The sequence below is a fragment of the Quercus robur genome, chromosome 10 (assembly GCF_932294415.1).
Source record: "Quercus robur chromosome 10, dhQueRobu3.1, whole genome shotgun sequence".
In the NCBI taxonomy this organism is placed as follows: Eukaryota; Viridiplantae; Streptophyta; class Magnoliopsida; order Fagales; family Fagaceae; genus Quercus; species Quercus robur.
This window is the reverse complement of record NC_065543.1, coordinates 42,300,831-42,322,968: the sequence shown is the minus strand read 5'-3', so window position 1 is coordinate 42,322,968 and position 22,138 is coordinate 42,300,831. Positions and strand designations below refer to the sequence as shown.

Here is a 22,138-nt window from a genome sequence, read left to right as displayed (position 1 = left end):
ATTTGTGTATAAATAACTAAAAATTGGGTTCACCTTTGTTTGGGAACGCTATCTCAGAAAAACAAGCTAAAGGAAGCACACACAGATCAACATATATAGATGCAGTTTGAATTATACTACCTAAGCTGCAATCGTTTAGTTAGTCTGTGTACTTGTGCTACTTGTCGTATTTCCTATGTAATATTGGTTAGCAAAGTTAGTTGTGACAAGTGCAGTGCACGTGGGTGATTTGTCTAGCTGTAGTCATCTTATAGGTTAGCCATCTAATTAATTCTGTTATTAGTTAGTTATTCTTTCCGTTGGTTAGATTTACTGTGTATGGGATGGGGTACACAATTGTGGACATTTCACATCTATTTTTCAAATCCACTTCTATATATTAAAATATGGACATTTCTGCACCAATTGTGAATATGTGTGTGAAATAGTCAATATGTATTAGAGTGAAAAATATTTTTCTAAATAGTAAGCAACATTTTTAATTAAACCGTTGAGCTTGCTCATACTTTATTTATATAGGCTACAATTTAAATCAATACTGCACAAATTGTATTATCTTTCTCAAGTAGAGCTAGCTAGTTTCAAAAGAATTATATGATTGAATTTAATTAAGAAATCTAAGGCACAGAACTTAAAAACCTATACGTAAGTTTTATTCATTAATTATATCACATATAAAAATCTCATAGAGACTACAAGATATATATTTCAAAGCCCAATAACTTGTCACAAACACAAGTCTATGCAATGCTAATTTCCAAATGTAAATAATGGTCTTCCTTGTACTCTATAAAAAAACTTCATATCATTGTGAGAAACTTTACCACCTAGATTAAGAGTTTTATAATTGGAGTTGCCACTTGATTATTTAATGATTTTTTTTAAAGAAAACTGGAAATTAATAAAAATACAATTTTATTTGAACTAGAATAAAAACTACATTATTGTGCGGACCGAGAATATTGACCCATTCCCGAGCTGGCAGCCCATTCCCCAGAGGGCCTCGATCTATCTCAACACTAAATCGAGCCCAGTTAGGCCCAGCTGAACACTTAGACCGCGTATCCCCCTGACGTGCCGTGAACAAGCAATGATGTCTTGGGGGAATCCATCTGTCGAGCAATAATCAGTGTTTGGTATAAGTTTCAAGGAGGTCATATCAGCAGCAGCCAGTGGGTCTTATATGGTCAGGAATATAGGGCAAAGGGACCCACTGACATAGGAAAAAAACCCCATCATCATGACTGTAATGCCCCAAGTAAAAAAAAAAATTGGTCAAATTTTTTGGGTGTCCTATATGCCTCACCTACCCCAATTACTACTCACCACACATCTCACACACTCCCTCACTCTCTTGGCTGGCCATCTCCACTTGTTTTCTCTTCATTTTCTCACAAACACAACAAACACTTCTCTCTCATTCCCTCACACTCTCCCACCGGTACCACTCCTCACCACCATATATCCACCACCATTTTTTCGGCAAGATCACCGGAAAACTCTCTAGTTACCTCTAAGGCAGTTTCATCTCTTTTGATTTAGGGTAAGACTCCTAATCTTTTGGTGGGTTTATATGCTTTTGCTTGAGGTTATTTTAATCTAAGTTTTGATAATGATACTCATGTGATTTATGAGCTTTGGAAGTGATATTCATGTGTTTATATGTATGAGTTTTGTCTTGGTGGATTTATTTGATGAGTGGGTCTATAGTTTTTACAATGGTGCCTATCTAAATGGTGGAGATTTTGGGGTTTTGGCTTTTTAATGTGAAATAAATAATGAATATAATTTTTATTGATTATTTGGAGTTAGTTGAAGTTCTAAATTGTTAGTCTTGGAGGATATTGTGATTTTTGGTATCATGGGTCTCTTGTTGATGTGGTGTAAATCTTGTTGGAACTACTTATGAAGTGTTGAAGTTTTGATGTTAGAGATAAATTGGAGCCTATGCCTTGTAAATTAATTTGTTGAGAAACTTTGGAAGTGGAATACATTTGATGAGGTTAAATACTAGGCTTGCCTAATAAAGTACTTATTTGGTAATTCCTAATTTGTAACTAGATACAATTTCAAGCTTTATGCTTATTGTGATAGGTTTACTTGATATTGTTTAGGTTCTAACTAATTTCCTTTGAAGCTTAGAGAGTTAGGTTTTTTGCAGGTTGCAAGGTAAGTAGCTTTTTAATTTGGGGGGGGGGGGGGGGGGAAATGTTGCATAAACTTGTTTTTGGGTCAAACACATTTTAGAAAATTATTTGTGGGATTATGTTTTTTAAAAAATTATTATGTTGTGACCCCATTATAGATGAGTATTTATGAAAAGTGTATCATATTTGGTATTGCATATGGGGAAATACATGAATATTTGGCATGAAAAAGATAAGCACCTGTTATAAAATTCTTGGGAATGGATTTTACGGATTTACTGCATTATTTGCAAATTCTAAAAATGTTTTATCTTGACTTATGATATTTGGGAAATTGATAGAAAATATTAGTGACAAGAAACGATTTTGGAAAATTTGAGAACTTTGTGAAATGCTTGGATATTAAAAGGTTTTATGAAACTACTTGGAAACAAACTACGAGTTTCATTTTCATTTAACTGTGAGCTCTATGTTGTTTTTACCCTTGTGCCGTGACAGGTGTGATTACCCAGCCAGATGCCGCAGTCTTTGTGACATAGGTATCTTGGCAACCCGTCTTTGTGGCAAATTGATGTCTTTGTGGCATATTTGATGTCTTTGTGGCATAACTTAATGTCTTCGTGGCATAATTGATATCTTCATGGCATATTTGATGTCTTTGTGGCATAACTTGATGTCTTCATGGCATAACTGATGTCTTTGTGGAATACCTAACATCTTTATGACGGCTTGTCTTGTGGCCTTGAGTTAAACTTCTTAGTTCTGGAATGGTATAGTTACTGCTCATAGTATATATAGATATTATGTAGTTTCATGGTAAACATTTTAAGGAGCTTTGTGCTAAACTATTTAAATCATCCTTGTCGTGTTATTATTGAAATTGAAATTTCAAAAATCAAATTGGAATTCCCAAATTAGTGCATGTTTATATTCATCATCATGAAACCTGCATTTCCCCCCACTCCCATTGATTGTGCTATTTACTGGGCTCTGTCTCATCCAATTCTTTTACAAACTTTTTCAGAGTAGGCAACAATCATTTTGAGACAGGTTTTTGTGGCTAGCAGTAATTAGACTAACTACTGATGGAGGCTAAACTTTTGTGATGTTGATATTTAGATGATGTACATCCTATAAAGTAGGCTTGACTCATTCTTTTGTATTTAACAGTGGTTATGACTTTATTCCCACTAATGGGACAAGTTGATGATATGTAATTGTATTTATTCAAACCTCTATTCTATTATGGCCAATAGTCCTTATAATTATTGCTTAGAGCTCTGACTTATTTTGGGATTATTTTTAATGAAATTATCATGAAAAATTATTGATGTTGGTATTTGGTATAAATTACTTTGGATTGAATTGTCAAAAAGGAAAAATCTATATGTACCCTTGAGATATTTTCCTCATTCTTTGGACCCTTTTGGGTTTGGGGCGTAACAATGACAATCCCACTAAGGGGAGATTATAAATAGAGGAGTAGAGACAAGATTTAGGGGGTTAGAAATTTTAGGGAAGTGAAACACAAGAGAAGGAAATATACGCATGGGAGATTACGGAATCCTGCTCGAATCCCTAGGTAGGTGCTCGGCTATATATACAAATCATCATCTTGACTGAGCTAGAATCAAGAGAATCTAGGGTTTAGATGACAGTTTGAATTCATTAGTAATCTTTAGAGCCATTTGTAGAACTTCCCATTGTGGGACAAGCCCAACTCAGAATACAAATAGATTGAGGGGTTTAGGTCCAAAAGCCCAAGGTTGCTGGGTCAGGACCACCACAATTGTCTTTCATGAAAATACATAAAAAAACAAATAATTATATGGCTTATTTTCCTAATTATAATTTAAAGAAAAAATTATGTGTGTATATATATATATATATATATATTTGACTCATTTTTAAGAACATAAATTTACTTTGGAAAATCACTCATCTTGAACCCAAAATCTAATCTTATAGCCAAGGTTACAAGATGTGAAGGGTTTACGCACTCATTTTGCCTTTTTCGAAGGTCAAACTTCAAGAATTTAATGGTCATAGCATGCAATGATCTAATAAACATACAATCTATTTCATGCCATCATTACGCAAACATATGCTTCAACATTCATAAACAAGAATCATGTTCGTCATATACTCATATTATCATGTTTGTCTTGAAAGTACTTTTCGTACCGCAATCATGGATTATCACATTCCAATTTGGTCCAATTATGCATGTTCATCACATATCATATCATATTTCATCATGTCAGGTTCATAATCTAACCATATATTCATTATCATCAAATCCAAACATGTTGTATATATGCCTAAAATTAAATAATGCCAAAATGTTAGGGTGCTATATCCATCTTCACTACATCTTGTAAAGAAACAAGTGGTGGATTATCTTCAAGGATGGATCAAGCTATACACAAGATGGTGTTGCTACTTCCTCTCTTACCAAATCACAAGCTCTTTCCCTACCTTTTAATGAAAGAATTGTGCCTTCAGCACCTCACGTTGATTTGGTGGGATTTCCATCTGACCCAATTCAGAACTTTTTTGATTTTATGTTTGAGATGATCTTGACCTGTCTTGAAACTAATGAATTTGAGGAGTTGATGATGGGTTGAAGGATGAATTTCTTGAAATTCAGATGAACACAAAGCTAGGATGTGAACTAGAACGTGTTTTGTGTGACTTTTCGGTTCATGTTGTTAAAGGTTTATGTTCGATGAAAATAGTGGTTTATGTAATAAAAAAATGATGCTATGAAGATGAGAAAATGGTGGTTTACTACCCTAAGGGTCATGGCTTTTACAAAGAGTAATGATGCTCCCCCTCACACACAGAAAGTTTCAGGTTTTCGATTTGCAAAATTGGGTCTCTCTTTGCAAAATTTGATGTTATGTTTTTTGTTGGTTCTTGACTTAGACTTTGATATAAACTCTTCCGTCTCAAAGTTATGCAATTCATATTTATCCAAAAAAAAAAATGGTAAGAACGCAAAACAAAAAATTGAGCATAGTCAAAATCAGGCTTCAAAAGCTCAGAGTGCCAATTTCCTCATTTTGTCTGCCTATCGAAATACTAATTTTGAGTCAAAGCGTTGCAATTTGACCAGTAGTTAACCCTTTCATCTCAATCTTTTTTTTGCTCAAGTTTTCAAAAAATTTATAAGGAGTTTCATTATATTATTATTCAAATATATCATAATTTTTTGTTTTATAATAATTAAAAAAAAATTTTGGTCTTACACAATTTTCTTTTCACCATATAACTTAAGGTAATTTTTTTTTAAGTTTTATTTTTTATTTTATTGTTCAATTTTATTTATATTATTGAATTTTTTTTTTTTTTTTTTTTTTAAGTTTAAGTTTAAGCCCTCCACAACCAACCCTGTCCTTGATGAGTAGGATGTTTCATTAGGGATAAATGATTCAACGCCTTTAGGTTTGATGCAAGGATTACCTGAGACAGATTGTACGTTGTTCACCAGAGAAGACTTATAGTTGCTTGGTCATAACATATTGGAGCAATACCAAAGTGGTATCGATGCACCACCAAATGTTTCAAATCAATTAGAGTCCACTCGGTGTAATTGGATGATGAATGTTAATATTCAATGCTAATTGATTTGATACATGACTACCCAAAGTTTTACTCAATTAATTATGAGGTTCTTTTTTCTTTTTTTTGAGTAAATTATGAGGTACTTTTGGAGTACATTGACGTAGTACTCCATTCTTTTACATTCATAATAGATCTCACTAATTAAATTTAAGATGAGATCTACCATGCATGTAAAAGAAATGAGCACCACATTACAACGCTCAGTTAGGGGCAAAGCCAAAACTTGAAATTTGGAGTGGCGGCTCTACTATTATTTGTGTGTGGAAACTCCAACCTTTAACTCTACTACTTTACTATTAAGAATTTTTGTTTAAAACTTTTTAAATGGCCAAGTTGAGTTTTGGTAAAATAGATTGATTGAGCTTAATTTTTTTTTAGCTTTATTATTAGAATTTTTGTTGTTGGACTAATTTTTTTGGGCTTTTATATTTTGTTTTAAATTTAATCTAGTAATTTTTATGGCCTTTAAAAGGTGAAAAATGCTAAAACTACAAAAAATTTACAAATTGCTAATGTGCTGAGTGATTATTGATAAATAAAAAATGATGCAAGTGTGCGAACCAATAAGAATTTGCTACTTTAATAGTTTGTAAAAATGTTTATGGCTATAACATTACTCTTAAAGAAATTGATGGCATTTTTAAGTGAGGGCAAAGTGTAATTTTATTAAACAAAATTGCTAAAATTAGTATCTATTAATATACTAATATTTTTTAAAAAATAAAAATTTAGGGGGGCATTGCGCCATTGCCCCCCTAGTCAATATATAGCTCCATCCATGCGCTCAGTACCCAATAATTTTCCATTAGATTTTGTCTAGTTATGCCAACTAGGATAGTTGGTGTGGACACCAGGATTTCTTTTACCTTAAGATTGTTTCACATTTTCCTTATAAGGATATCATTTATTGTTGGGATTATGTTTTCAGATTTTTTTTTTTTTTTTTTTTTTAAATTGAGCAAAATACAATCAACACTCCTAAAGTTTAAACGAATATCAGTCAAGTCCAAGATATTTCAAAAGTGACCAATTTAATCCTTAAATTGTTGTTCATTCTTCTCCTCTCTTTCACCACGGTGATTAAAGATCAAGTTGGTTAGTTTTGAAATGTCTTGAACCTAATCGTCAATAGCTCAAACCTCAAGAATGTTAATTGTATTTTACTTTTATAATATTAGTTGACTTGAAATTATTGTTTGGGACATCTACAGGTTCTGCATTAGATTATGCATCCATAGTTCAAAAAAACTACGTGCAAGACTAGCCTCAGATATTGGAAAACTTGCCATATGCTGAATTGAACAGGCTAGGTGCTCTAGTCCTCTAGAAAGTCCCCTAAATTTATGATATCAGCTTGAGTAAGGCATGCAGTGAGTGCCATAGTCAAGGGCACGTTAGGATTAATTTGTGTGAACGCTGTGCTTGGGCTGGTTCAATTGACAAACAAGCAGTTTGGGTTGGTGGGGTACAATTGGTGGGTTGGTGGGGTGAACTATATATCACCATATGTGATTGCTAAGCCTATGAGGCTAATGACATGTGGTAGGGATGAACTATATATCATCGTATATATGTGATTAATAAGCCTATGGCATGCCATGCGCTTGGGATCAATCGTTGCGGAGCAAGTTTAAAAATTTTATGAGCCACACTAAGTATTAAAAGGGGTTGTATTGAAAGAAAAACAAGTGGCCAATGCAGTGCTGTTTCTTGCATATGATGATATAATACTGGGCATAACCTAGTATTGGTGCATTGTGGCTTCTATTCACTGTTTATTAACTTTTAGCTAGTAATCACTTTTCGCTTCCATTCTCTATGTTTGTTAAACTATGGTTTAAGATCAGTTTTACCACCTAATAAATTATATATATATATATATATATATATATATATATATATAAAATAAAATAGAATTTCTATTTTAATTTAATCTAAGTGTATATATCTGTGAAGCTTTCTCTTGGAGACTTAAACCCTGGCCCTTTCCTCCACACACCCCACAAGCACTTATACTTGTGAAGTGACCATCGCACCAAGAGTATGCGATAGTAACACCTAATAATTAATTGAGTAAAACTTTGGGTAGTCCATCTAACAAATAGTAAATGAAACTATTCTTCCACTCCTACAATTAATTGAGTTAAAATATTCTTCCACTCCAACAAGTCATGTAATTGCACATACAAAATAAGTTTCCATCAAACAAATAGTAACAATAGCATAAATTCAACAGGGCAGAATCGTTTCAATTTCCAAGGTCACATTCACATAGGAAATTGTAGAAATCAATAAGGAGATGAACCACTGTAACTATGTCTCCTCATCACAATTATGGAAGAATTCAATTCCTCACGTAGCATTAACTACTTAAAATCAAGCTCTAACAATTAAAAGTAAAGAACCCTGAATTTCTTTGTCTAGGAAAAAAAACCCTCACTAACTGGAAAGAACATTTAACTAAAAAAAACCTGGAAATTATACCTGTGCTGTTAATAGAAGTGAACAAAGATCATCCCAACTTCTAATCTTTCGGCTTAATCAGATACTCTTTTTCAGATACCCTTTCTAATGCTTTGTAGCATGCACGTAACCACTTTGGATGGACCAAAATAATTTCTTCCATCTCTGCCTCCTCAAACTCCTCCGCTGTGGCAAACCAAGTGACCACATGTGTGATGGGGTTTATCAAATTATCCATAGAAATTTTGGCCCCTAACTCCTCTGCCATCAGCCAGAGACGCGAATTTTCGGGCCTAAAATCAGAAGGGAAAATATGTTTGAAGGATAATGTACACCCTTGGAGAACCCTACGGCGATTAAGTATGTCTCTAACATCTCTATCCTGAAGACCACCTTCAAATTTTGGGTTGAAAAACAGTCTGTGTATTAGTTTAAGCTGTTGAAGAACGGTGGTGAGCGCACCCGTGGTCTCGCCTTCATCAGTGCCCAATGCAGAAAGAGATACAACGCTCAAATCATGATCTGAATCAAAGTAACGATATTTCTTAACAGGAATCAAGTTTGATTCATGGTTACTCCACACACTCACGGTATCATCAAGAATAAGAACCATGCGTTCCTCCTTTAACACAAGATCAAGACTCTTTTCGTTAATTTCAAGTAAATCTTCACGTGCAATGATTCTTGATGACATGAAGTAAACATTTTCAGGGTCAAGAAACTCAGTCGCTTTCAACGCATAACTTCGTGTACCTGTTGTGCACATATAAATCTCAAATATGGTACTTGCTTCTTTCAGAAAAGTGTGAACGGAAGGTCTCAACTTGAGCATCATCTTTTCCCAAGGTCGACTCAGACGGAATAGGCTATCCCTTAACTCATGTTGCAAGAGTTCTTGAGGGGTTCTCAGATATTTTTCTTGTCTTGTTGAATGAATCAGAGTTTGATCTAGATCAAGAACCAAAACCATCTTCTTATCTTCTAACAATTTCTCTGACTCTATCTTCCGAATCCGATCCATTTCATCTTTGTTAAGCCACAGCCACATACCCTGATGAACGTACTTCAATGCTATCGTCTCACAGCTCACACACTTTCCTCTAAAAACACATGGATGTAGACAAGTCTTCTCAGTATTTTCTTCAGGTGTATCATCAAAGTCGTCATAGTCATCTTGTGGAAAACCCCTCTCGGAAATTGTCTTCATGGTGAATCTTGGAAGTTTCTTTAGCAAAAGATAGTGACAAGACAACCTCTCTCTCTCTCTCTCTCTTTCTCTCTCTCTTAACGAATAATAACTGAAACGCCTGGAGTGTGTTGGAGTTTAATTAGAGAACCAAAAATTCACTCTTATATACTTTATTTTAAGTCCTATATATTTGGAATGGATTCATTTACTTATAAGAAAAATGGGTTCATTCTTTATCTCAGAAGAGCAGGCTAAAGGAAGCGCACACAGATCAACATAGATGCAGTTTGAATTATACTGCATAAACTGCAATCGTTTAGTTCCTTTGTTTACTTGGGCTACTTGTCGTATTTCCTATGCAAAGTTTGTTGTGTCACGTGCAGTGCACGTGGGTTATTAATCCAGTTGTAGTCATCTTATAGGATAGCTATCTAGCTAATTCTGTTAAGTTGGTTGGATTCTCAGTTCAATTTTTTTTTAAAGCAAGAAATAAGGCTACAAACAAAAAGGCTAAACTGGCCTCAACCCTTAGAATATCACTAGCATAGTGAGGGCAGTTGCACAAGTCAAAAGAACTTACAAATCTATTCTTAAGAGATCTATTGGCTAGAGAATTAGCAGCACCTTTGGCTAAGATCAAGTGTAGATTCTCTATTTAGTTGTATATATAAAACAGAGGCCAATGTATTGATATAATTCATTAATGAATCTTTATCCAATTCATTAGATGTTGATACTCAATTCCGTTTTCTTAATTCTTTGTAGAATTAATTGAGGCTGGACAAGTATGGAGTTTCGTTAGAAGAAACTAAATCCTGTATATGACCTTTTTTTTTTAATTCTAGAACCTCTGGGCTTCAAGTGGGTCTGCCTTTGCTAAAGGCTAATTGCACCTATGGAATACATTTTCATTCACCAATGAATTACCCTTTTTTCTACTATGAACTCACTAGATCTATGGGTTATACTGATATCACCATTTATAGGGTAGATTTATAGGGTACATAATTATGTACATTTCATATCCACTATTTAACATCTCTTTTTTCACATCCAGTTTTTTTTGTTAAAATGTGGACATTTCCATACCAATTGTGAATATATGTGTGAAATATTGGAAGTGAACCAATTTTCAAAACCTATTATATATTTTTTCTGAATAGACCCCGCTTTTGATAGCAATGATCATGTCATCAGTATACCGAACATAGCTGATCCTCCTTTCTTTTTTCATAAAGCTGGAAGAATTGATTTGCAAATCAAGTTGATGCAAAAAAAATGTTTATTGGCACAGGGGAGAGGGGGCTGCCTTGAGCAATACCTTTTAGGCGATTTGAATAAGAATGCCCCTTTTTGCCTAAGATTGGAGTTTGGAGGAAAGCGGAAATGGGATCACAGAAGGATACGTTTTCCTCACCTAAATAGGATTGTGTGAAACCATATTTTTCCTAACAATAAACAATCTTTTTAACCAGTTGAGCAGCTTGAGCTTACTGTTATTGTCTATGGGCTATGATTTAGACCAATACTACAAATATAGTATTATTTTTCTCAAGTGAATTAAATTCAAAGCAAATATGTGTTTGGAGTCAGCACTTGATTATTTTATGAAAAATTTAAGAAAACCGAAAAGTCATAAAAATACAATTTTATTTGTGTGACTTTTCAGTTCATGTTGTTAAAGGACTTTGTTTGATGAAAGTAGTGCTTTATATAATGAGAAAATGATGCTATAAAGATGGAAAATTGATGGTTTACCAGTCTAAGGGTCGATGCTTTTGCAAAGACTAATGATGCTCCCACACATAAAATTTCAAGTTTTCTGCATGCAAAATGTGATCTCTTTGCAAAATTTGATGCTATTTTTTTGTTGATTCTTACATTATCTATAGATGGAAGAGATCAAAGACTTCTGGGATTATTGTTTCAGAATTTTTTTTTTTTTTTTAATATTAGTTTACATTATAAGTTGACATATTGAATTGAAAATCTGGTATTGTTATTAAAAAGAGGCTCTAGGAATTGTTTGGGACATCTACAGGATCTGCATTAGAATTTGCATCCATAGTTTAAAAACACTACGTGCAAGACTAGCCTCAGATATTGGCAAACTTGCCATGTGCTGAATTGAACTAGCTAGGGGCTCAATTCCTCTAGAAAGTCGCCCAAAATTATAATTTTAGCATTGCAAATCACTCATTTTTATATGTTTTAATTGATGATCATTATTAAATAAAGTATTAGGATGATTTATTTAGTTGTAATGACCTCCACTGCCAATGAATTTTTTTGTGTAAGACATATCATGGCCCTAAGTGGCCCAAACCAATTGTAGGCTTATGTTTGTAGAACAAGCATACTAACCTTGGGTTAGTCTATGGTTAGCCTAGGGTCAATCAAGTATTCTCTAGTATATAAACCCTACATTGAGTTCATTGTAATACAAGTGCTTAATATAATATGTAGTCGTCAAGGACTTTCTCACTGTGGACGTAGGCCTTTAGGCTGAACCGCATAAATCTTTGTGTATTCTCTATTTTATGCTTCCACTTACCATTCAATCACACAACACTACACAATCACACAGCAACTTCAACATTTTGGAAAGACTTCATTGACAATAGTCTCTGGAGAAGTAACCTAACACACCAATTCACTGCCTGTAATTCTTTGAGGAGACCACAATCGCATTAGGTAGCCTGCACCTCAATCAGGAATAAGACACAATTCTTGGACCACTTGAGCAAACAATGGAACTCTCAAGCTCACATCCTGTTATGCAAAATGCATAAAAAAATAGATGTCTACAATAGCAATATCAGATGGAGTAAGACATGCAGCGACTGCCATAGACAAGGGCACATTAGGATGAATTTGTGTGCATGCAGTGCTTGGGCTGGTTCAATTGATATTAAGCAAGCAATTTGGGGTGGGATGCATGGTATTAGAGTGAACTAAATATCATCGTATGTGATTGCTAAGCCTATGACATGCCATGCTCTTGATATCGATGGATGCTGTTTCTTGCATATGATGATTCACTGGGCATAACCTAGTGGTGGTTCATTGTGGCTTCTATTCTCTGTTTATTAACTTTTGGTGATAGTAAACACTTTCTGCTTTTATTCTCTATGTATGTTAAACTATGATTCAAGATCAGTTTTACCACTTAATGTTAGACTAACATAGCTAAATTTTCTTCCACTCCTACAATTCATGTAATTGCAGATTCAAAATAAGTTTCCATCAAACAAATAGCAACAATAGCATATATTCAACAGGGTAGAATCGTTTCAATTTTCAAGGCCACATTCACATAAGAAATTGTAGACATCAGCAAGGAGACAAACCACTGTAACTATGTTTCCTCATCACAATTGAGGAAGAATTCAATTCTTCACGTAGCTTTGACTACTTAAAATCAAGCTCTAAAGATTAAAAGTAAAGAACCCTGAATTTCTGTCTGGGGAAAAAAACCCCTATTTCACTAACTGCAAAGAAAATTTAACAACAAAAAACTGGAAATTAGACCTGTGCTGTTAATAGAAGTGAACAAAGATCATCTCAACTTCTAATCTTTCGGCTTAATCAGATAATCTTTTTCAGATACCCTACTGACTGCATAGTAGCAAGCACGTAGCCACTTTGGATGGACCAAAATAATTCCTTCCAGCTCTGCCTCCTGAAACTCCTCCGCTGTGGCAAACCAAGTGACCACATGTGTGATGGGGCTTATCAAATTATCCATCGAAAATTTGGTCCCTAACTCCTCTGCTATCAACCAGAGACGCGAACTTTCGGGCCTAAAATCGGGAGTGAAAATATGTTTGAAGGATAATGTACACCCTCGGAGAACGTCGCGGCGAGCAAATATGTATCTCACATCTCTATACTGAAGACCGGCTTCAAATTTTGGGTTGAAAAACAGTCTGTGGATTACTTTTAAGTCTTTGGAGAAGGGTGATGAGCGGGCCAGCGTAGTCAACTTCATCAGCACTCCAGCTTTCAGGATCTGAATCAAAATAACGATACCTCTTGATATGAATCAAGTTGAATGGATGATTACTCCACACCCTCTTGGTATCATCAAGCATAAGAACCATTCCTTCCTCTCCTAGCACAAGATCAAGAGTCTTTTCGCCTGTTTCCGGTAAATCTTCACGGGCAATGATTCTTGATGACTTGAAGTAAACATTTTCAGGGTCAAGAAATTCAGCCACTTGCAACGCATAACTTCGTGTACACATTGTGCACATATAAATCTCAAACATGGTACTTGCTGCTCTCAGAAAAGTGTGAACAAAAGGTCTCAACTTGACCATCATCATTCCCCAAGGTCGACTCACACGGAATAGGCTATCCCTTAAGTTATGTTGCAAGAGTTCTTGAGGGGTTCTCAGATATTTTTCTTGTTCTGTTGAATGAACCAGTGTTTGATCTAGACCAAGAACCAAAACCATCTTCTTATCTTCTAACAATTTCGCTGACTCTACCTTCCGAATCCGATCCATTTCATCTTTGTTAAGCCACAACCACATACCCTGATGAACGTACTTCAATGCTACCCTCTCACAGCTCACACACTTTCCTCTAATAACACATAGATGTGCACAAGTCTCCTCAGTATTTTCTTCAGGGGTATCATCAAAGTCGTCATAGTGATCATCTTGTGGAAAATCCCTCTCGGAAATTATCTTCATGGTGAATCTTGGAAGTTTCTTTAGCAAAAGATAGTGACAAGACAACCCCTGTATCTCTCTCTCGCTCTTTTGTAACGAAACGAATAATAAATGTAAACTTCTGGAGTGTGTGAGAGTTTAGAGAACCAAAAACGCACTCTTATATACTTCTTTTTTTTCTCCTATATACTTAGAATTGATTCATTTACCGATAAGAAAATTGGGTTCATTCTATAATTGAGATTAAATAGTAAAAATATTTCTTTTAATCTTACTTTTATATTGGAAATGGTGGAAAAACAAGCTAAAGGGCAGCACACATCAACATAGATGCAGCTTGAATTAAACTGCAATCGTTTAGTTAGTCGGTGTACTTGGGCTACTTGTCGTTTTTCCTATGTAATCTATATATATATATAAAACCGAAGCTTTTGAAGCTCCCACAAATTTCCACGTCAGCACAATATTAAAAAAAAAAACATAAATGAAAAAAATAAATAAATAAGCAAAGAAAAACCTTTCCTAAAACCCGATAAAAACCTAAGTATAAAAAAACATAAGCACCAAAAAAGCTCTGCCGTTCCTCTTTGGTCTCTTTTTCTCTACCTTCTCCTTCCCTAAAACCCAACACTGAAAATCAATCCTGCCTAGAAGCCATCCCCATACTGTCAGGTCTGAGTTAGAAAGAAGGCATCACCAACCATATGGCTCCGGTATGCCTATTTATCTCTCTCTCTCTCTCTCTCTCTCTCTCTGGGTAGCTCTGTTAATGGTTTTAAAAAGTGAGATTGTTTGGCTTTTTGTATATACAGAGGGATCAGAAAGATGAAGGATTCGCTACCTTCGCAAGTTCTGAATGAGAAGCTGCCACGGTTTTTGCAGAAGTGTGCACAGACCTTCGATTCCGATCGCCGTTACAAAAACGACTTACGGTACCTCCGCGTTTGGTTACGGTTGGTATTTTACTAATCCATTGCTTTTTATTTCGTTTCCTTCTTGATGATTTCGATTCTGGGTCATTGGGTTTCTTAGAAGTTGTTTGGATGCGCTTTAGATTTTTTTGGTTATCCAAATGTTGAGAATTTATTCATTTATTTTAGTGTGTAGATGGGATTTTGAAGATCCGCGATTTTGGGCGATTTTGGGGATGTAAACCACCATAATCAGACCATATCAAACCCACAACCCAAAAGCAAAAAACGATTTTGAAGATCCGTGATTTTGGGGATGTAAACTAATCTGAAATAACAACTCATATGGTGTTCTTTTGGGCGTGTAGTTTGTTAAGATAAAGATTGTCAAAGAAGAAGATGACGAAGAAGAGCAAGAGCAAGCCGTAATCTAATCCAGTCATGGGTAACTTCTTCAAACTCTTCTTCTGCTTCGTCTTCATATTTTATTATAGCTAAGAACGATCATCTATTGCCCTATTAGTATTAACCAATGGATCATATGACTTTTAGTCATGATTTATCCACCACACTTGGTTTACTGTGTCTCCTTAGTGATCAAGGACACAGAAAGATTCTGATGTAACTATAAAGTATCGTGTTCATAAATGCCTCACCCACTAAAGTTGTTGTTATTATAATAAGAACCTTATCCCCCACAGACAACCGGTTGTCGTGGACCTAAATTGAAACACTCGTATACAAGAAATCATTGTGGCAATTTAAATGGTTGTGCCTGTGAGGTGTTTGATGCTAGGTCTTAGTGGGATTCTGCATATGGGGAACAATTGAACCCTTGAGCTAAGGAAGTTTAATTGCTGTTTCTTACAGTTACTATGCTTATTATGTCTATTCCTGTTGATGGCATTGCAATTTGTATCTCATACACATGTGAGACTTGGCTTGATTATGGAAAATCTTATGAGATACCCTTGAGCTATGGAAAATCTTACGGTTACTCTGCTTCTCCTGTTTTGAGATATGGTATCGACCAGGTATTGCAATTTGTATCTCAGTGAGGGTATCTCATACATATTATATCCTGTTGATGGCATTGCAATTTGTATCTCATACACATGTGAGACTTGGCTTGATTATACCCTGTTTGAAAGTAAAAAGAGTCTCTACTTATCTCTCAACATCCTAACCACCATTATATCAATTAAAAACAGGGCAGCCAAGTAGGTGAATTTACAGGACAAGTCTGGAACTTTGGTAGAAGAAAGGGTTGTGAAAATGGATTATCTATGTCATTGATTTTTTAAAAAGTTTGTTTAATGATTTATATATGCTTCATAATTGTTCATAAGTCACAGTTAAGAAAATTTTAGCTTCACTACTATGACATATGGGTTTCATAATCGAGCTTATTTTTCTTGAAATCTCATTTGGGTTGCTTTAAATGTTGATTCTTTATGCGTCTGATATAGTGATTTCTTATGCATGTGTCTATGAGGAAAGCTACTTTAAAAATTGAGCTATGGTGGTCTTTATTTCTTATTTAATTATTTTGAAGTTGATTCTCATATTGGTTGTCCTTAACTATCCTAAATTGTATTTGGGTAGAGCTTTGGATTATGGTCCTTTTGCCTATGGTAGGTGTAAAGCAATTTTTTTTTTTCCCTTAAGAAAAGAGAGAAGAAGTTGACAGAATTGCCTGTTAATGATACTTTCTGAGATTAAAGAATACGTTTTGTTTAGTAATGGTGTTTCCACATTTCGTTATTTGTTATATATGAAAATAACACCAATATGTTGTGGTTATCGCACTTTCTCAAATACTATAAATCTTCTTCTATTCTCAAAGCCCCTAACTTGGGTAAAGCAGCTGTTTTCTAGGAACTATTTCAAGGCAAAGCAAAAGGGTTTGACATGGAGAAGGCTTTATTGGCAAAGTCTATTCATGATTTTGAAAAAGCAATATCTATGGTATCTTAGCACAAGAGACGTGGTTGGGAATGTGAGCAAGCAAAGAAGATTTATAAAACTCAATGTTTTATGTTGAATAAATATATGATGTACTATATAATGCAGATTTGTTGTATTATGTTCTTTCTCTACTCTATTTGATGCATAGCAAAAGAATTTGACATTGGTAACTATATTCTATTTATTTATTATGAAAATAAGATTGCGATCATTATTGCAATTTGTTTATTTGTTTATTCATAGTATATATGTAACTATGAAAATAACTTCATTGCCAATGGACCTATGGTAGTGGTATTAATCTTTTCGGCATGTATGTATTTTTATGGAGATGATAATTGCAATATTGTTTTTTTTTTTTTTTTTTTTGTTAATCCCGTGCATCGCACGGGTTAGCGACTAGTATTTTTCTGTTAGCAAAGTTAGTTGTGACACGTGCAGTTACGTGGGTGTTTAATCCAGCTGTATTTATCTTATAGGTTATTAACTATTTAACTAATTCTGTTAGAGTAATGCTAGAGATACAAACTTTTTGACAAAAAATTTTACAAACTGTTGATGTGATGAACATATCTTTTTAATTATGTTTTATATATTTCTCCTCTTTTCTATTCTTCACTCTTTTTTTTCCTCTTGTTTCTCTAATTCGATCTCCCTCATCTATCCTAAAATCTCTAGACAATCTCTTGTTCTAAGAAGGTATTAGTTTCAAACTCTTCTTAAAACGATGCAATTATTTTCTAATAAAGTATTGTGAGGCCCAATAATTTGCGGCCTTGACCCATTTATTCATTGGGGCCCAAGGCCCGAGCCGAGGAAGGCTATAGCCAAGGATAGGTAATACAAGTACAAAATAGTCTTGGGACACGGCCGAGGACGATTCAGTCCGAGGTATGTCCGAGGTCCCCCTGGAAGGAATGACAAAAACGGTATAGGAACAATTTGGAAAAAATCTAAAAATATCTAAGTCAATAGGGAAGGATAAGCTGGATAGTTTAACGACCAAGGACAAAGAAAAAGCTGCCCTTACTGTCATTCAATACTCTGCACCTGACAGAACCATACCCTTCAGTTTTTACAACCACCCCCAACCACTCTGGGTATGGGTTGATGGGACAAGTATCAATCTTGGAAAGGTCGATCCTACACATGGACGTTGGATAAAGGATACGGGCCGGTATAAAAGGAAAAGTAAGGATCCAAAGGAAGAGGTTGGGAAAAATGGCCAAAAACCAGATCCTCCCAACTGCCTCCAGGAGAAAGACTCCTAGGGCGAAGACGACTTAACCATGTATGAACACCACGAAAAACCCACCGTCTGGTGACCAAGACCTAGCCTTTCAAACCCACGCTCTACAAATGATATTGTTTGGGACTTTTTACGTGCGAGCCCAACACCGTTGCGGGTCGTTACGAATCGTGTCCTTACAATTGGCGCCGTCTGTGGGAAAGGCTTGTGTGTTGGCATAGACAATAGGTCGAGAAAGTCCCCTTGTCATTTCTAACAGCCGGTTATAGTGTTCTAGCGTAGAGTTCCACTAGGGGCTATGATTCTTGACTAGGGGCTACGCTTTGTAGCGTCAATCGCATGGATGGTTCTAGGGGCTTGGCCGAGGAGCCAATCCCCCTAAAACCAAGGTCCCAGGCCATAGCTGAGGGGTCATTTCCCCCCAACTACGTATCGAAAACTGAGTTTTTTACAGAACCAAGGTATTGCATGGTCCTCGGACTCAAACCTATGGGGAAACCAACTACTTAGATGAGAAAACTGAGTTTTGGACAGAACCAAGGTATTGCATGGTCCTCGAACTCAAACCTATGGGGAAACCAACTACTTAGATGAGAAAACTGAGTTTTGGACAGAACCAAGGTATTGCATGGTCCTCAGACTCAAACCTATGGGGAAACCAACTACTTAAATGAGAAAACTGAGTTTTGGACAGAACCAAAGTATTGCATGGTCCTCGAACTCAAACCTATGGGGAAACCAACTACTTAGATGAGAAAACTGAGTTTTGGACAAAACCAAGGTATTGCATGGTCCTCGGACTCAAACCTATGGGGAAACCAACTACTTAGATGAGAAAACTGAGTTTTGGACAGAACCAAGGTATTGTATGGTCCTCGGACTCAAACCTATAGGGAAACCAACTACTTAGATGAGAAAACTGAGTTTTGGATAGAACCAAGGTATTGTATGGTCCTCGGTAGGGATGGCAACGGGTCGGGTTCGGGCCGGGTTTTTGCATACCCAGGCTCGACCCGCGGGCCAAGACCCTAAACCCAGGCCCGGCCCGAATAATAATCGGGTTTTTTTCCTGGGGCCCAGACCCGCCCCGCCGGGCCCCGCGGGCCCCGTTTAACCTGTTGGGCCCAAATCTGGCCCAACTAATTTTTTTTTTTTTTTAAAGCCCATTGAGCTGTTTTTTGCCAAATTGAAGCCCATTCATTGGGCAGCCAATTTAAGCCCATTCAAGGCATTATTAGGTAGCCCATTCAAGCCCATTCATTGGGCAGCCAATTTAAGCTCATTCAAGGCATTATTAGGCAGCCAATTCAAGCCCATTCATTGGGCAGCCAATAAATCATAACTATAAATCAATAAATCACCAAACATCAATACATCTATAAATCAGTAAATCATAACTAAATTCACCAACTAAACATAAAAATAAAATAAATCCAATAAGTCCAAGAACTAAGTATCAAAAGTCCAACAAGTTCAAGAAATTCAAAAATAAAAAGTTACAAAACAAATCCTACAAGTGTAAGAAATTACAAAATGTCTTATCCTCCACAAACCAACAAATTAAAAAGGCTAAAAAATTACAAAATGCTAAAAAGGCTTAAAATAATTACAAACCAACAAATTAATCCAACAAGTTTAAGAAATTAAAATGGCTACTAAATTATTACAAAATGTCTAATCATCCATAATTGTGACACAACTCCCATCCTCTTCATTAGGCTCCCCATCATCAAGAATTGTTTGAACGGTACAATCTCCAGACATAGTTGAAGAACCTACAATAACAATGAATTAAAGAATGAAATATCAAATTGTAACTAGCAAATATAAAACTACAATTTTAATTTTATAAATAGAAATTAGACAATTACTAACCGTTGATTTCACTCCATAACCAATTCTGAGCACACATCATTGCCTCTATAGTCTTGGGATGTAGCCTACTACGGTGTGGACTTAAAAGTCTCCCACTAGTGCTAAAGGCCGATTCTGAAGCAACAGTTGTAATAGGAATGGCTAAAATATCTCTTGCAATCCTTTGTAAAGTAGGATACTTTAAACCATTACTTTTCCACCATCCCAAAATATCAAAATCTTCACTCCTCTTCAACACTCCCTCATCAATGAAATGATCAAATTCCATTCTAGCACTCCCATGTTTCTTTGAACTACTTGAACTATTATTCACAAACTCATCAAAAGATGACATTGCCCCACTCAACCTAAATTTCATTTGTGCCACAGGGCTTGAAGTACTAGCAGGAACATGGGAACTTCCTTCATTATCTACAGAGGACTCATTTATATCACCATACTCATCAAGTAAATCATAACAAAGATTCTTAATTTTTTCAATCTCCAAATTAGAATTATCACCATAAATTTTAGGATAATAAAATTCTAATAACTTCATCTTATATCTTGGATCTAAGATAGCAGCAATAGCCATAACAACACTAACATTAGCCCAATAAGAATTAAACTTAGCAAAAGATGACATTGCCCCACTCAACCTAAATTTCATTTGTGCCACAGGGCTTGAAGTACTAGCAGGAACATGGGAACTTCCTTCATTATCTACAGAGGACTCATTTATATCACCATACTCATCAAGTAAATCATAACAAAGATTCTTAATTTTTTCAATCTCCAAATTAGAATTATCACCATAAATTTTAGGATAATAAAATTCTAATAACTTCATCTTATATCTTGGATCTAAGATAGCAGCAATAGCCATAACAACACTAACATTAGCCCAATAAGAATTAAACTTAGCAAGCATACTTTCCGCCATCGTACTTATCATCTCATTTGAATACACACTCCATTCATTCAATGCAATTTTCAACTCACACACCACATTAAAATACATATTAGTTGTAGGGTACTTACGACCAGAGAAAAACTCAGTCGCACTATGAAACAACTCCAACCTCCCACAAATATCTTTGGCTAACTCCCAATCATAATCATATGGTAAACAAGTATAAGATATTTCACGTTTAGCCAAACGTGAGAAAACATCTTTATAAATCAATGCAGTAGAAAGCATTAAGTAAGTTGAATTCCAACGAGTTTTACAATCTAAGACTAACTCTTTGGTGCATTGAACACGCAATTGACGTGCATTTTCTTCAAATTTTTGCCTTCTTTTTGGTGATCCAGTCCAATAAATCACACTATCACGAATCCTCTCAATACCATCACCAATAAGAGACAACCCATCTTGAACAATCAAATTCAAAATATGTGCAGCACACCTCATATGCAACATAGACCCACCCAACATAAGAGAACTAGTATCAAGCTTATTCAAAAGAAGTCTAATCATGGCATCATTAGTACTACAATTATCAACAGTAATTGTAGACAACTTCCTATCAATGTTCCACTCTAAAAAACAATCAACAAGGACTTCAGCAAGAACTTCTTTTATGTGTGGAGAAGGAACATAAACAAACCTAGAAAAATAATATGAATAATTATAACATAATTCAAAAATCATTCTAAATGTAAAGTCTTTAACATTCAATTTATAGATAAAAAAATTACCTTAGAACCCGGCTTTGCAACATCCAAGTATGATCAATGAAATGAGCGGTAATGACCATAAACCCTCTCTTTTTGTTACTTGAAGTCCACATATCGGTTGTAATGGCCACCTTACTTCCATTCTTGTCCATCATCTTCAAAGCTTTCTCCCTCTCATTATCATAGATCTTAAAAATGTCACTCTTCAAAGTATTTCTTGTGACAAGTTTAAACATAGGTTGAAGATCGGTCACAAATTCTTTAAACCCAATATGGTCAACCATTGAAAGAGGATATTCATGTAGGATGACCATACGGGCAAGCTTATTCCTCACTCTAACTTGATCAAATTGATAAGTACTTAAACTCAT

At 35.3% G+C, this 22,138-nt stretch overlaps 4 protein-coding genes and 1 long non-coding RNA gene across 6 annotated transcripts; 1 reads left to right on the top strand and 4 right to left on the bottom strand.

The window, feature by feature from the left end:
* Positions 1-8,298: 8,298 nt before the first annotated feature.
* LOC126704190 (RNA polymerase II C-terminal domain phosphatase-like 4) lies at positions 8,299-9,444 on the bottom strand. The gene has a single exon (XM_050403213.1). The coding sequence runs from the start codon at positions 9,442-9,444 to the stop codon at positions 8,299-8,301; it is 1,146 nt and encodes a 381-aa protein (XP_050259170.1).
* A 3,887-nt stretch (positions 9,445-13,331) lies between these two features.
* LOC126704189 (RNA polymerase II C-terminal domain phosphatase-like 4) lies at positions 13,332-14,126 on the bottom strand. Its single transcript, XM_050403212.1, has one exon. It carries the CDS (start codon positions 14,124-14,126, stop codon positions 13,332-13,334), a length of 795 nt encoding a protein of 264 aa, XP_050259169.1.
* A 389-nt stretch (positions 14,127-14,515) lies between these two features.
* Positions 14,516-17,212, top strand: LOC126703358 (uncharacterized). Of its 2 annotated transcripts, none has more exons than XR_007648025.1 (4): positions 14,516-14,818; positions 14,918-15,058; positions 15,206-15,461; positions 16,895-17,212. It is a non-coding gene; the product is annotated as an uncharacterized LOC126703358 (long non-coding RNA). The 2 variants fall into 2 exon arrangements; XR_007648024.1 differs by having other exon boundaries at positions 16,884-17,212.
* Positions 17,213-19,644: 2,432 nt separating this feature from the next.
* On the bottom strand, positions 19,645-20,712 carry LOC126703291 (zinc finger BED domain-containing protein RICESLEEPER 1-like). Its single transcript, XM_050402252.1, has 2 exons — positions 20,109-20,712; positions 19,645-20,008 (listed from the first exon to the last, which is right to left on the bottom strand). The coding sequence occupies exons 1-2, from the start codon at positions 20,680-20,682 to the stop codon at positions 19,908-19,910; spliced, it is 675 nt and encodes a 224-aa protein (XP_050258209.1). The 5' UTR covers positions 20,683-20,712; the 3' UTR covers positions 19,645-19,907.
* A 4-nt stretch (positions 20,713-20,716) lies between these two features.
* LOC126704188 (zinc finger BED domain-containing protein RICESLEEPER 2-like) lies at positions 20,717-22,138 on the bottom strand. Its single transcript, XM_050403211.1, has 3 exons — positions 21,789-22,138; positions 20,815-21,697; positions 20,717-20,746 (listed from the first exon to the last, which is right to left on the bottom strand). The coding sequence occupies exons 1-3, from the start codon at positions 22,136-22,138 to the stop codon at positions 20,717-20,719; spliced, it is 1,263 nt and encodes a 420-aa protein (XP_050259168.1).